Below are 16,044 nucleotides of genomic sequence, written 5' to 3'. Positions count from 1 at the left end.
GCAGGCTGATCGGTTCTATGTTGTCCTGTTATGTTTGAGTTTAGTTTGCCAAAGCAAACTAAACTCAAACATAACAGGAGTACCAAGAAAGCAAACATGAATTTGACTGTTATTCATGTTATTTCTAATAATTTCTAAATTTCCATACATATTTTGATTAAATAGTTGAGGGTTTGATTTTGGGGGAATATCAGTGAATATATTTGATTTTTAAATCGCTAAAAATGTGTGTCGGGCTTAAACGTCCTGTATTGGCTGAGCGTGATGAGAACTGTGTGATAATAAAATGATCAGTTTGCCTTAATACAATACATTTCTACAAGCATAATCATGTCAATTTCTGCTGTTTTATTTCTGGTATCTTTTTTTCCTACAAGGGCTTCGAGCCACGGGGAACAGCCATTGGCCAGCGACTAGTCACATGGAACAATATGGTGAAGAACACAGGCTATAAAGCCACACTGGCCAATTATCCATTCAAATATGCAGATGAGCAGGCCAAAATGTGAGTTTACACTCATCTGAGATGCTTTCTGAAGCTCCGTGCAGGAACATGCGAGAGCCGGTTTAGCAGCTTTTTTTTTTCCAAAGGCTGTAGAGTTTCTCTGTCTGCTCATCAAGCCGTCTGAAAGGCGATTGACATTAAACCTCTCATCGGTGGGTTCATCTGCAGATGTTTGCTTTAGCAGAAGAAAACAAAGATTTGTTGCACAAGTGTCGCTGCAGGAGGACAAATCTCACATTCACATGTTAAATATTTGTCGTAACCCTTAGTCCACGCTAAAATGTGCAGTCTGTCGATTGATTACATGGGCAGCAAACTCTGAAATACACACAACAGTTTTTTGTTCACTTGTCTGTGTAAAATCTCCTTCGAACACCTACAAGTTTAATGCACCTGCGAGTCTTCTCATTGAGTCTTTAGTACTCTCATTGTCACATCGTTGTGTCCCATCGACTTCAGTGTTCACTTTAAGATTATGGTTTTGACTTTTCGAGCCCTGCATGGACGAGCAGCAGCCTACCTCAGTAAACTTTGACAGCAGGTCCCTGCTGCATCATACGAGCTTTTCTGGCTTCCTCCTCAGACATTAGTTATAGTTTTCCAGTCAGACCTTTTACTTCTTTTTGCCTCAGCAGTGCAGGATTCTGTCCACGTCACCTCCAGGTAAACTGCAGCAGCACTGCCCTGCACATCTGAGTTTTCTGTGTCCACATTTTGCCATTGAGGGTCTCTTTGTCACGTTTGCCACGGCCACAATTAGCTGCAGGATTTCCTCCATAGCGTGTAGATCAAGGGATCAGACCTCTGGCTGCTGGAACATAGCAGAGCATTGCAGACCATATTCTGGTCTTTGTGGGAGACCAGAATATGGAAATGGAAAAGTCTATCCTGCTGCTTCTTCATCCATCTCCCCTCCACTCTCATCTTCAGATGGGTCAGAGTTGGAGACCGCTCTGTTTCTCGTTCCCCCTAAAAGATCATTCCCAGAGCCTCCTGTGTGCTGTAAAGTGTTGCCCTCTTCAAAGTAACTGCTCCACCATAAACTACCTGAGCCACAACCAAAGAGCCCTATTTTGTTTTCAGTGTCTTTGAAGCACTGAAAAGCTATCAGTGTTTATTATCACGGCCTTAGTTTAAACACAGAGTGTGGCTTTCTAAGAGAGAAGACTTGAAAGTGAAACACACACACAAACGCACACACAGACACAGACACACAAACACACACGCGCTTTCTTTCTTTTAACATCATATACCACTGCAGGACAGCATGCTGAACGGGAACAAGAATTACGATGTAGAAAGATTTTTATACACAGCTCTATATTTATAGACAGGGTATCAAATCCCAGAAAAAACAAACACACGCACACACACACACACCATTGTCCAATATCAATCATCAATAGTGAGACCCACTTATTGTGTGAGTAACTAGGCAAACTTGCAGGAAAAGGTAAAAAGTGTAAAATGTTGCTTTCAGTGGTAAAAATTAGTGCCACCTGGTGGACACTATAAATATGAAACATTTAAAGCAAGTGGTCCAAAATAAAAATCTTTAAATCAAATAAATTTACATAATTTTCTTAGACATTATTAAACGTTTAATTACTTTTGAGCCTGTAAAACTGAAGTGACAGTGTAGAGAACATTATTAAACTGTTACTGGTTGAACAAAGACATTATATAGTGTCTTTGTTTGGCACTCATGTCGTTGGCTTCCGCTATCAGCCAAGAAGAGAGGTCACAGGGGAGCGAGAGTTAAAGGCGTGGGGGTCAGAGGTAGAGTTGAAGGATACTGTTGACAGACCTGTCTGAATCTCCTCCTGAAAGAAGAGAGGGAATAGTCGAGGTTTGTCCATCCACGAGGTCAGCCTCTGCCTCCCGTCAGCCAGAGTCTGCTCACTAATCAAGAACAAGTCTTTGCATGTCTCTCTCTTTCAGGTCTTCGTGCACACATCAGACTGCAGATATCTGCTTTCTTAAATTTTACTGTTGCTCAGTTTTGCTTATTTGATGCATATCACCATATTCACAGGCATGTCACTTTAGCGTGATTAAAAATCAGTAGACCGTCTTTGATTCAGATTTAATTTTAAATTTTTTATGAGCAGATGCTGTGTAGAAACATGTAGCTAAGATTAGAGCCTCTAAAACAGCTCTGTTCTGCTGATTAGATAAAGTCTGTTCTCTCCGTCTCCCTCTGTGGACGCCTTTGTCTGTCTTGCGCCGCGTGTCTGTCTTCATGTAATTGTGTGCTTATCAGAAAGTGGCTCCTGCTTCTGTCAGCGAGCTCCCCTGGCTCATCCCCTCCGTCTGTCACTCTCTCTCTCTGACAGCCGCCTGATTACCCTGCCTTCCTCTTTTCCTCCTAAAAATGTGGCTCATTTAAAAAACTGATCTGCACGTCTCCCCCCGGGTGCCCTGCTCAGTCAGAGTTACCATTATGATTATTAGAATAATGACAGCAGTACCTCGCTGTACTGCAGAAAGTCATTTATCTGATTTCTTGTAGGGAGCTGCGATGACTGCTGCCTTTTCTGACACAGCAGCATCTGTTTGATTCATGAAGTCATGAATAAGAATTCTTTCTGGATCGTTTTCAACTTGGTACTGACTGATTATTATATTTGCAGCACATTTGTGCTACAAATATTTTTAGAGCTTTTCCTCATTTTCTGTCAGTCATTGAACACATTTAAGTACCAAATGACACATTTTTGCTCTCATTGTTCAGAAGGAGCTATCTGCTCTGACAGAACTTAACAGAAATGGTATTTCCAATAGTTCAACTGTAATGTTAGCTAGCTATGTTATTATAGACTCACTGGTCATTTTGTTAGTTACATTTAGCTAGTATCAGGTTGGGGCCACGTTTAGCTTCAGAAATACTATATTTCTTCTGGCTGTTGCTCACTAAGTGGCCCAAAGTGTGCCGAGGAAACTTAACAATATAAAAATGCCATTTAAAAAAAACAAAACAATGTAAAACAATAATAGGAATGTTAGGAATTAACTCTATGAAATACAGTTAGTTTTACAACAACAGCAGCCTCAAACAAAATGTCAATGTGTGTTTCAGGATAACATAAGAAGGACAGGATACTTTAGATGTTGTTATTGTGATCTGAAACTGAAATTTCTTGAATGAATCATTTGTTTTGTTTGTTTGTTTTTGTTTTTTAGGCATTTTGCTAAATTTGAAGTGTTTCTTTCAAGAAACAAAATGAAATCATTTGCATATGGCCTTCTGCAAAATCTGGTTTCATCCCATGATCACCATCTTCTCCAAGTCTACAAGCCTTAATGCACTGAGCTGCAGCCATGTGATTGATTGCTTGTTAATACAAATTTCCAGTCACAAAGGTGTGTCAAATAAGGTGGCCACTGAGTGTATACTGTTACAGTGGTGGATGATCATACAACTCGGACTGGTCTAAACACAGTCAGATAGTTTGTTTTGGGGGGGGGGGTCTGTTTTTTCCTACTCTTGATTCTTTCTGATGCCAAAGGTGATTTCATGCCCAACTCTGGCTGAAAGTGCAGAAACGCTGCCCTCCCGCTGTGCAAAGCTTCTGTTTGTGAAGAGTAGCCAATCACATATCTGGTTCAAAGGGGTGGGGAAGGAAACTTAACCAAGGGCTGATGATTTTATAATACTATGAGCTATGAATCACGCAAAGCTTTATAGATTACACAGAATGGTCTAGCACTTCCCAGTGAAATCAAGGTATTTTGTGTAAAATTCACATCCTGTTCAGCACCTTAGTTCAGTGCTTCAGATGTTTGCTTATTCTCCTTCTACTGTTTTCCAGTCACCAAGAGCCCAGGCGGCCCAAAGACCACTTTGACAGAGACAAACGGCAAGCTGAGTGGGACTTCAGTAAAGAGTTCTTCTGTGATGTGCCAGGTAAGATTCAGGACAATGGAGAACAGGAAGAATTATACTAGTCCACATTCCACACAGCTCCCAGACAGATTTATGGCTTTATATAAGGATGAGCAGGATAGTTGTGCTTTTTACTGTGGCTGATGGACGTGAACAGGATCTTTGCCAGATGGTCAAATAATTTGTTATCTTCTATAAAATGGGGAAACTTGCTCTCCTACTTGGCTATGCCATCCTTTCTGCAGGTGACAGTTATTCTAGAGTGGTGTTCTCGTCAGCTGAAGGGAAGAACCTGTGGAGTATTCAGGCCATCAAATCCATGTGCAATCTGGACAACGCAAGAGTATGCTGGCATCATTCAAGTCGTGTGAATATGTTTTTCTGTTACACTTCTGCTTGTTTTCGCTTATTTATTCATTCTTTCCGTCCTTAGGTGCGTTCCCACCGGGACTACTGGAATCTTTGTCAGCGCACCAATGCTGACTCCTGCTGCCCCAGCTGGACGCTAGGTAACTACATCGCTGTCCTCAACAACAGGTCATCCTGCCAGAAGATTACAGAACGAGACGTATCGCACACACTCAAGATCCTGCGCTCGTGTGCCAAATACTATCATAACGGCACTCTGGGACCCGACTGCTGGGACATGACCCTGCGGCGGAAAGACCAGCTAAAGTGTGCCAGTGTGCCCCGCAAGTGTACAAAATACAACGCCATCTACCAGATCTTTCACTTTCTGGTAGACAAAGACTTCCTGAGTCCCAAGAGCCTGGAGTATCCTCCGCCTGTGCTCAAGTACAGCATGCTCTTTTCCCCCACGGAGAAAGGCGAGTCTATGATGAACATTTACCTGGACAATTTCGAGAACTGGAACGCCTCCGACGGCATCACCACGGTCACAGGGATCGAGTTTGGCATTAAACACGACCTCTTTCAGGACTACCTCCTCACAGACACGGTGTATCCTGCCATAGCCATAGTGATAGTCCTGCTGGTCATGTGTGTGTACACGCGGTCAGTTTTCATCACACTCATGACAATAATAGCCATCATCAGCTCGCTGATTGTGTCATACTTTCTCTACCGAATGGTTTTCGACTTTGAGTTCTTCCCCTTCATGAACCTCACAGCCCTCATCATCCTGGTAGGTATCGGTGCAGATGACGCCTTTGTGCTTTGTGACGTGTGGAACTACACTAAGTTCGATAAGCCTCACGCTGAGCTGGCAGAGACGGTCGGCGTGACCCTTCAACACGCGGCCCTCTCTATGTTTGTCACCAGCTTCACCACTGCTGCTGCTTTTTATGCCAACTATGTCAGCAACATCACTGCCATTCGCTGCTTTGGAGTCTACGCTGGCACTGCCATATTGGTCAACTATATTTTAATGGTGACATGGCTGCCCGCCGTGGTGGTGCTACATGAACGCTACCTGCCGAACATGTTCCTCTGCACTAAGCCTCAGCACCAGCAGACAGGTTGTTGCACGCAGATGTTCTGGGCCGGTCTTTGCCAAAAGGCCAACAAATGCCTCTTCACATTTTCGGAGGTGTCGAGGATATTCTTTGAGAAGGTGCTGCCCTGTATCGTCATCAAGCTCCGCTACCTCTGGCTCTTCTGGTTTCTTGCCATGACCGTGGGTGGGGCCTATGTGGTTTGTGTAAACCCAAAGATGAAGCTCCCCTCCTTGGAGCTGGCAGAGTTTCAGGTCTTCAGATCTTCTCACCCATTTGAGCGCTATGATGCAGAGTACAAAAAGCTTTTCATGTTTGAGAGAGTCCATCATGGCGAGGACCTCCACATGCCCATTACCATCATCTGGGGGGTGACCCCTGTGGATAATGGTGATCCCCTGAACCCCAAAAACAAAGGAAAGCTGATGCTGGATAGCAGTTTCAACATTGCCAGTCCAGCATCTCAGGTCTGGATCCTCAACTTCTGCCAGAAAATGAGAAACCAGAGCTTCGTCTTTCAGTCCGAAGAGCAGGACTTCACCAGCTGCTTCATCGAGACGTTCAAACAGGTCAGTACTGCATGTGTAATAGTGATATAGGGAGCAAACTCAAACCTCAAGAACCTTTTTATCAATAAAAAAATAAAGTTATTAAACCACAATTGATCTCCAAAACCAAAACGATTACTCTAAGAGTTGAACACATTTCTGATGTTGGTGTTCTCCTGCCGTTTGTTAAATTCTCACTTGAACTGATTGACTTCATCAGATTAAACTTTCTTACAGTCGGCTAGCATTAGCTTATCTGCTATATAGAAAAATGACTTGTTATCTGGTCTTTAAGTGATGACGCGTGAACGCTGCTTCCAGGTCCAAACTACTCTGCGTTTATTAAGGCTGTTGTGTTTTTAACATGCTTTAATGCTTTGTATCCTGAACGAGCCCCTAAAAACAGTCAGTGATCACTGTTGGCCTCGCTCGGTTTTTATTACCACTGTTCATTTCAAAGCTCAGTTTTTAAACCTTACGGTGTAACTACAGCCAATGCAGCAGTATATGAATGACTAACCTCATATTGTGGATGGATTATCTCAGTTGTTCTCCTGACTGAAGTTTGGTCCGTTTACAGCATCCTGCCATGCGACTGTATTTGTCTCTAACCATCGGGAACCCTCATGTTAACTTTTATCAAGTGGAAAAAAGTTAGCGTTCATCCTCCAGCTTCACTGTGTTTATGCTATGCTAACAAAGCTGTATCGCTAGCGATCACTTTGAAAAGGAGCTTGGAAAGAAAAGCATCTGGACTTGTTTAAGTCCCAGATTTAAACCTAGTGGGAGTATCCCCCCCAAAGAGGGACAAAAGGACAAAACGTAGAGGATCATCAGGGGGTCCCTTTGTCCCTCTTTGGGGAGATACTTCCACTGGGTTTAAATCTGGGACTCTCCACCATTTCACCCTTAGAACTGAAGAAGCTTCTCGGATGAGAAGCAAAACGTCTTCAAACAACTTAAACAAGTCCAGACGTTTTTCTTTCCAAGCTCCTTAGACTACGATGACCTGGATGACTGAGAACCTTCACAGAGAACTGTTAGCACTGTTTATGATGAGCACAGAGAAGAGTGCTGGTGAGGAGTGAGCATACAGGTCACATTCTTCAGTCCTTCTCTTAGAATTCGTTACACAGGCTATTTCAAGACATCCGTGTGGATGGAAGTTTTTCATTTTTCAGTTGCAGTCCTTTTAGACATTGGCCATAAATGAATTAAGCCATAAAGTTTCAGAAAGCAACCCGACCGATTCTGGTTTACCTCTTCTGTTTTTAACAGTGGATGGAGAACCAGGACTGCGACGAGGCCTCTGTCTACCCTTGCTGCAGTCAGTCCATCTTCCCATACAAACAGGATGTCTTTGAGTTGTGTATCAAAAGAGCCATCATGGAGCTGGATCGAAGTACTAACTACCACCTTGACAGCAAGACCCCTGGACCTCGATTTGACATCAACGACACCATCAGAGCCATTGTTTTAGAGTTCCAGAGCACCTTCCTCTTCACATTGGCCTATGAGAAGATGTACCAGTTCTACCGTGAGGTATGCACAGCCCAGCATCACCTGGACACATCTCCACTGGTGAAACAAGATATTTTATAATGTTAGCAATGTCTTTCTGTTTTAGGTGGATGCCTGGATCGAGGAGGAGCTTCGCTATGCCCCAGCAGGCCTCAGCTATGGCTGGTTTGTGAGCAACCTGGAGTTTTATGACCTCCAGGACAGCCTGTCAGATGGGACTCTGATTGCTATGGCGCTGTCAGTGGCTGTTGCTTTCAGCGTCATGCTCCTGACCACCTGGAATTTCATCATCAGCCTGTATGCCATCCTGTCCATTGCAGGGACCATATTTGTCACAGTGGGCTCTCTGGTGCTTCTGGGCTGGGAGCTCAATGTCTTGGAGTCTGTGACAATTTCAGTGGCGGTCGGACTGTCCGTGGACTTTGCTGTCCACTACGGCGTGGCCTACCGACTTGCCCCAGAGCCGGACCGTGAGGGAAAGGTGATATTTTCCCTCAGTCGGATGGGTTCTGCTATTGCAATGGCAGCACTAACCACCTTTGTTGCCGGCGCAATGATGATGCCGTCAACTGTCCTGGCCTACACGCAGCTGGGCATGTTCATGATGCTGATCATGTGCATCAGCTGGGCCTTTGCCACCTTCTTTTTTCAGTGCATGTGCCGCTGCCTGGGGCCCCAGGGCACCTGTGGCCAGATACCGCTGCCCAAAAAACTGCAGTGTCAGTCCTTCACCGAAACCACATCCAGCAGCCCCTCGCCCCAGGGGAAGAGTTCTGGTCTGGCGAAATACCAGCTGGACTGCAAGGGCGGTGAGGTGGAACATTATGAGCTGGAGCCTTTAGCATCCAGTCAAAAAACTGAGGATAAACTGCACGAAGGGCATGATTCCAGCACTCAGCTTTATAACAGAATTCCTCCTCACCACCACGCTGCTCCTTTTTCAAACATTCATTACTCGAACACAGAAGCCGGTGAAAGAGGATCTGAGAATGGGCACATAGCCACGCTGAGCACACCGTGCAGGTGCCAGTACTCGCAAAACACCAACTGCACATGTGGGGATCCTCATCTGCTTCAGCAGTGGAACCCACATTCCTGTGCGCCGGATTCTCGCTCCTGCCCTCCAACCTCTCAGCTCTTCCCCCTCTCAGGAAGCCCCCTCAGCAAACAAAACGCGACCCTTTTACCAACAAACCTGGACCCAGTCTACACACAGTTGGAGTGCTGTATGCACTACTTCCACTGTCCACTCACTCATTTCCACCACTGCTCACAGGGGAGATTGGTGACCCCCAGGCAAGGAGCTCCCCACACCTGTCACTTCAGGAAGCACTGTGTTCATACTGCGGCCCTGCAGGCGGCCTCAGTAGGAGACCAGAGATTCACAAGCCCAAAGCAGGACGCTGGCCCGGATCCAGGACCAGGACCTGGCTCTGATTCTGAGACTGCTGGAGAAGTCGTAGTTCATAGGCATGAAATGTCATTACCTGACAGTAGCCAAAATATCAGCACCACAGCACAGCCTCAAAGCCCCTCCCCCTCTGCAGGCTCCTTACACAAAAGCTGCCATGAATGTGCAACGGACACCAGCCGTTATCGTGGTGATAACCACACACCCACCACAAGAACTGAAACAGCAATGCACATGGATGTTTGTGAAGTCCCTGGCAACCAGGACAAACCTGACAGTATTCCCGTCACACGGGAAGAGATCGTTAAGACATGCAAGCGGAACTCAAAAAGAGAGCGGGCGGCCTCTGCCTCTCCAAAGAAACTCAACTGTTTTAACAGGACGTTGAAAGTGAAATGCAATTCAGCGTCAGACGTGCCAAAAAGCGAAGCCAGCGTGCCTCCTATTGCAATAAGCACCACTAATCCCTCTTCTGAAAGCTCATGCTGACAATAAGTGAAGTCAGTATCACAAACCAAAAGTCCAAGAAATGTTGTGCAATCGTACAAGGTGTGGGATGTGTTGACCAAGTGCCTCGGTGTGTTTCATGAAGCATGGACTCACTACATGTATTCAGTTTACAGTTTTCTTTTTGTACTCACCAGCGTTTCAGATGTGATTGTTGTTTTTTTAACAGTGAAACAAACACTACTGATGAAGCTGCGTCATCACTGTGGGACGCGAATGGTCGTTTTTTTTACTTTTCAAACCGGCGTCGCCAACAAATGTTTTTAAGTCGTGTGTTAAATACGTAGCAGCCAGTCGCACCGACATGAAATCGCGCCGCCTCTGTTGCTTTATGTCTATCACTTCTTTGTATGTGCTGGAGTCCGTGTTAACTTCCCAGTGTACTCTTGTTGCCACATGCCTCAGATAAAAGCTGTACTGTGTGATTAAAGTGTCGTTTTTAAGAAACAAAAACATTGTCCTGCTGTTGTGTGTATTTACAGACATTAACAGACACACACACACACACACACACACAGACAGACAGAGACACACATTTACAGACATTAACAGACACACACACATTAACACACAGACACACACACAGACAGACGCACACATTAACACACACAGACAGAGACACACATTAACACACACAGACAGAGACACACATTAACACACACAGACAGAGACACACATTAACACAGACAGACACATTAACAGACACACACACAGACAGACGCACACATTAAGACACAGACAGACACACATTAACAGACACACACACAGAGACGCACACACAGACAGACACAGAGACACACATTAACACACACAGACAGACACATTAACAGACACACGGATGCACACACAGACAGAGACACACATTAACAGACACACACACAGACAGACGCACGCACACAGACACATTAACACACAGAGACAGACAGACACACAATCAGGAGTCGTGACGTGTGCACCTGTTTCATCGTCTCGACTGCTGGCGCCTTCGGTGCGCTCTGTTACACGGCTCGAGGTCACAGGATTTAAACTGCACATGTACACGTGATTTACACAAGAATAACCATCTGATTTTATTGCTTGTAGGTGTGTGCTTTCTCACACGGGTCCACTTACAGCTTTTCTAAGATTCAGAATAACATGCACTGGTAAAAAATATAGATTTATTTATTTTTATTTCATTTTTTTAAAGAAATCTTTCATCTTGGGAAAATTCATTACATGACATCATTGAACCCGATGAAGAAGAAGGCGGCGGTGGGCTACACCTCAGGGCTTGTAATTACAGGAGAGATCACTTTGGCACACAAACACCAAAAAGGAGCCCTGCTGCCATCAGCAGTGGTTTCACTCATCTAATATAGAACACGCATTAGCCAACCAGTAGCTTTTGTATTACCAAAGAATAAATGAATCGTGGCGAGTAAGCTGAAGGGGGAAGGATAGTTAAACACTTTGCAAATTCACTGATATGATACTTCGGCAATAGTAGAAAAAACTTCCATACATGACTTTTATATACAGTACTGTGCAAAAGTCTCAAGCCACCCCTCGTGTCTTTGTGTCTTGATAGGAAAATGACAAATGGGTGCAGCGATTTACTGAAACCAGCTATATGGTGCGAAAAGAGTTTGAACAATTCTACTGGGCTTGAAAGTCAATATTTGTTATGACCGCCGTTATTCTTCAAAAGAGCCTAAAAGGCTTTATTTTGAGTGTCAGACACGTGTTTCCGCCACCTTGTGATTAAAAAAGTGGCGCTTCTGTGGAATTATGATAAACTCATCATGTGGTGTTTCCACCACAGTCTTGGCTCATTGACAAAGCTTCATATCAAAACGCTGATGTCCAAATCCTCCTAATTCAAAAACACGTCCCTCCACCAGCCACACTCAGCAGCGTCATGGCGGGCAGGAAAAATACCGCCGTGCTTTCGCTTCTTTTTTCCTCTCATCCCTGAAACAAGCTCGCACATACAAACAAGCGCTCTAAAGTGCATTACACAAGTAAAACCACCCACAGCTTTTGTGTGATGGTTCTGTGTTGCTGGAAAGATCCTATTTTGGCACGTACAGCTCAGCTCGTGTTCCTTCAGGTGTCTGATCCCCACGGCTGTGGTTTCTCTCCTCCACAGCTCAGTCCCTGCAGTGAGCCCACATCCCTCTGAGGCTCGCTCCTCAGGCTTGTGTGAGCATCCCTGTAATTCTGTTTGTTTAAATGCAGGTCAAATATTAGCTAAGGCTGTGTAGAGGGGTTTATTACATCCCCCCTTCTAGGCAGAATCTTCTAAGTGTAATCTGCAGGCATAGCTGGCCGATGGTGATTTTTCATTTTTATGGGACGATGGGTTTGTTTTTTTTAAATGATTAAAGTACATAAAACAATCTAATGAGCAGATACACATTAAAAATATCTCTCTATTTCTTAACAGGTATAAACAATGAAAGGTGGTGGATTGGCCAGATGCTGGCCAATGTGTAAAAATAACTCAGTTGTTTGTTGGTGGCTATGGTGGAGCCTCCAGCAGGTGGATGAGAGAAAGGGGAGGCAGTAGGAGAGCCCCGAGGCAGCCGCTGGTGCGAGTGTCAGGTGAACTGAACTTCAGGTAAGAAGTTATGACCTGCAGTGTATCTGGGTCAGATATAAACCAAGTTTAGGTGGAGTTTATTTTCGTTGTGCTGACGTTTTACAGTCAGTTACAATAACTCGTACTGGGTACTAGCTAGCATGACGGAGTTTCTATACATCTGGGTGAGTGGTATGATGTTACTGATAGTGAACTTTATTTTAATCATAAGGTTAGTTAGTAGCTGCCAACCATCCCGTAAAAAACTGAATCGTCTGGTATTCAGAGAAAATATTACGCGTTTCGTGTTGAGGTGAAAAGGAACAGTTTGTCCCGGACTTCAGCTACAATGAAAAAGACACAAAGCTGGAGTTATTCTGTCGTTACGCTGCACAGCTGCCTCTTCTTCTCTCATTCTCCCCCCTCTCTCTCCTGTTTCTACTTCAATCATGAAACTGATCAATGATCAGCTGATCGTCTCTCTTGTTTATCGCCCACTTTGTGCCAGAAAGAGGAAACCAGCGGATGTCGCGCTAAACAACAGCAGCACGTTTAAGCTTGATCAGCTGTTGTTAGAATTTATTTAATATTAGTTTCTAGTATCAGCTGATGTTTGCTGGAGCCACAGCTGTAAAGCTGCTGGTCATGATGTCGGTTTGGATATGTGGTGAGAGGGAAACATGAAGATGAAACCAGGAGATGTTCTTACTGAATCATCAGAGCTGTGATGGAGAAACAGGTTCACCTTTTAGGTGACATGAATGAGTTGAAGTTATGAACTGTTTCTGAGAGACAAATAACACCAGGATCCTTTTTTATGTAGCTGACAGCTGGTAACTGTGCAGGGACGGCTCTAGCAAAGTTTTGCCAGGGGGGCAGGTAGGGCATTAACAGGGGGAGGGGGCACAAAGAAATACTTTTCTTTCTTATTCTCATTTAAAATGTCTCACTTTTAAAAAATAATTATCTGATGGTGACGCCCATAGATATTATGGCCTGTTTTGTGTGGTGTAAATGGCACCTCATTTTGTCTATAGTGTGTCCTGGGATCTTGCTAGGCGCCGAGCGGGTCTCAGGTCTCTTATCCTCCTTGGAGGAAGCTATGTTGCTGATCTAATTCATTGTATATGTGATGTGAATATGTTTGAGGCCACTGTATCTGTTGTTGTGGGTGTATTTATACATTTTATTTTATTTTTTTTGTGTACTCTTTAGGATTTTGTGTAATTCTTGGGGGGGTGAATGTAACAGGGTCATAAATCACATTGTTATAATTACACAAAATGTGTTCTAAACCCCCAAACTGCTCCTTTTATACCTGACTTTTAGGACCTCCAAGCCTGTAGTTATGTTCATTATCAGTTAGAGCCCCTCCTCATTCTTTTCTTCTTCTTCTTTGGTGCAACCCTATAAATACAAAGTACCCCTTTTGCCTCTCCCCTTTTCTACAATTCCCCTGTGGGAGAGACACAACGCAGAATCACACTGGTTACATAAGGACATCTCCTGGTTTCATCTTCACGTGTCCCTCTCACCACATATCCAAACCGATATCATGACCAGCAGCTTTACAGCTGTGGCTCCAGCAAACATCAGCTGATACTAGAAATTAATATTAAATAAATTCTAACAACAGCTGATCAAGCTTAAACGTGCTGCTGTTGTTTAATGTGACCTCCGCTGGTTTCCTCTTTCTGGCGCAGAGAGAAAAGCCGATCAGCTGATCATTGATCAGTTTCATGATAGAATTAGCAACTTTCTAGCTGAAGTAGTGCGGGACAAATCGCGTTCCTTTTCACCTTAACTTTAAAGTTTGACCTCCTCGGCTGTAATTGGTCCAGCCCAGAGTTGATCATGACCAACTGGCCAATCCACCACTGTTCATTTATACCGTTAAAAAAAGAAAAGGAAGAAAACCTCATTGGCCCATAAAAACGAAATATCATGAGCGGCCCACCGGGCAAATGCCCGGTATGCCCGATGGCCAGTCCAGCCCTGAAATACAGTCATGACAGTAAACGAATATGAGTTCAAGGACTTAACAACATTACTTCAGTTACACCAACATCTCTGATACATTAGCACTAAGGGAACACTGAATGACCTGGTGCTTTATGTCCATCTAAGATTACCACAAAGTAAAAGATCTCTCAGCAACGTTATGCAACATTTTAGCCACACTATCGCCCCGATCAGATCAGTGAGCTGGGATTTTCTATTCTAAGCATGAGCTACTGTTACAGCAACAGACATTAATACTACTGGTGTCTCACACAACAACTCAATGTCCACTATGTGAAGCAGCCAAACACATGCCTTCTCCTCTCGTTAACTGAGATAAACTGCTGGCATATTGGTTTTACATCGATACTGTCCAGTCTGTCCTGGTGGACATACAGCAGCATTGTTTAATCTCATTTGAGTCATTGTCTACCTTAGCCATGTTTTCTGAGAGCACTGAAGCTACTTTCAGCCTCAACTGAGGATACTGGGATGACTAAAAGCAGCCTGACAATTGTCATGATAATAAATACTAGTTAATCTATAGCACCAAATCATCAGTCAGTCACCTGTGACCTTGCCTCTTCACCTCTGAGCTACAACATGGCAGAGCTGCCTCTGTCACCTGATGAATAACAGTGAGACACTCCACATACATGCAGTCACACATGTGCTTCAAATACAGTCACAAACCACCAGGTCATCCTCCAGTTTCACCTGTGATCTTGAGTCAGCATTGCTCTCTGAGCTTTGTGTTGGTTCTGCTGTCACCTGACAAACAGGACAAACATGACAATAAGAATAAAATGTGCAGCTGCTTCAGTGTTTCTGTCACTTTGTGCAGATCTTGACTCGTCAGTAATGTTTGTAGGCTGAATGCATTTTTAAAACAATTTGTGCAAACTGCACTACCAGGTGGAATATTTGCAAAATCATGACGACCTCGTGATATTTTGTCTCAAAGATTAACCCTATGAATACGTCAGTGCCGTTAGGATGAAATTATTGTGTCACCAACATTTTAATGTTAGACATATAATTCTAACAGCCTCTGTAAACTAATATCCTGGCTGCTCAAAGCTGCCGTTTTCTCTGACAGCTTCAATCAAAATTAGAAACGCTGCTCTGAGGCTGAGAGAACTAACAGTGCTGCCTGCTGTGCAGGTAGTTTCCCAAACACGTTATTCATAGTTACATACAGTTTTAGACTGATGTGGGCCAAAGCCTAGCATAGCCTGTAACGTTATTATGACGCATTATATGAGTGAACTTGGCTTGCAGGTTTCTTTGAAAAACACTTTCTTATATCCAGCTTCTTCCTCTTTGCTGCCGTCCTCCTCTCCTCCAGGTTTGGCTTCTTATTACTACATTACATAACTGCTCTTTTCTCACATGGGATCCATGAATTTCCTGTGAGAGTACACAGCATCTTCATTAGCTCAGGATGATATTTCACCTCTGACTGACATATTTCTGTCCAGACCTCTGCAATCAGTATCACTGCTGACATCTATGCGAGTCATCCTCACACAAAAGGAAAAACATCAGCACTTCTGAGGGAAGTATGCCCATCCCAGCATTCACAGAGTCAGTGGACTGAAGTGGCTGTAAATAGTACTGAACATCCCTGTAATGGTCACCTTGTAGA

The 16,044-nt window shown here is 44.1% G+C and overlaps 1 protein-coding gene across 7 annotated transcripts in view; it reads left to right on the top strand.

Moving 5' to 3' along the window:
• Positions 1-10,277, top strand: part of disp1 (dispatched homolog 1 (Drosophila)) — a 116,178-nt gene extending 105,901 nt beyond the window's left edge. For all 7 annotated transcript variants that reach the window (XM_086263625.1, XM_086263628.1, XM_086263623.1 and 4 more), the window contains 6 exons: positions 378-505; positions 4,318-4,412; positions 4,637-4,734; positions 4,825-6,414; positions 7,672-7,935; positions 8,021-10,277. In XM_086263625.1, the coding sequence (XP_086119751.1) occupies positions 378-505; positions 4,318-4,412; positions 4,637-4,734; positions 4,825-6,414; positions 7,672-7,935; positions 8,021-9,814 (3,969 nt within the window). In that variant the 3' untranslated portion in view covers positions 9,815-10,277. The remainder of the gene's footprint in view (positions 1-377; positions 506-4,317; positions 4,413-4,636; positions 4,735-4,824; positions 6,415-7,671; positions 7,936-8,020) is intronic.
• Positions 10,278-16,044: the final 5,767 nt, after the last annotated feature.

The sequence above is a fragment of the Aulonocara sp. 'chitande type north' Nkhata Bay genome, linkage group LG15 (genome assembly GCF_057382095.1).
Source record: "Aulonocara sp. 'chitande type north' Nkhata Bay isolate Kocher_YH1m ecotype deep benthic linkage group LG15, A_spYH_male_GT1.1, whole genome shotgun sequence".
Classification (NCBI taxonomy): Eukaryota; Metazoa; Chordata; class Actinopteri; order Cichliformes; family Cichlidae; genus Aulonocara; species Aulonocara sp. 'chitande type north' Nkhata Bay.
Note: the sequence above shows the minus strand (reverse complement) of the source record. Positions and strands in the feature narration are given on the sequence as shown.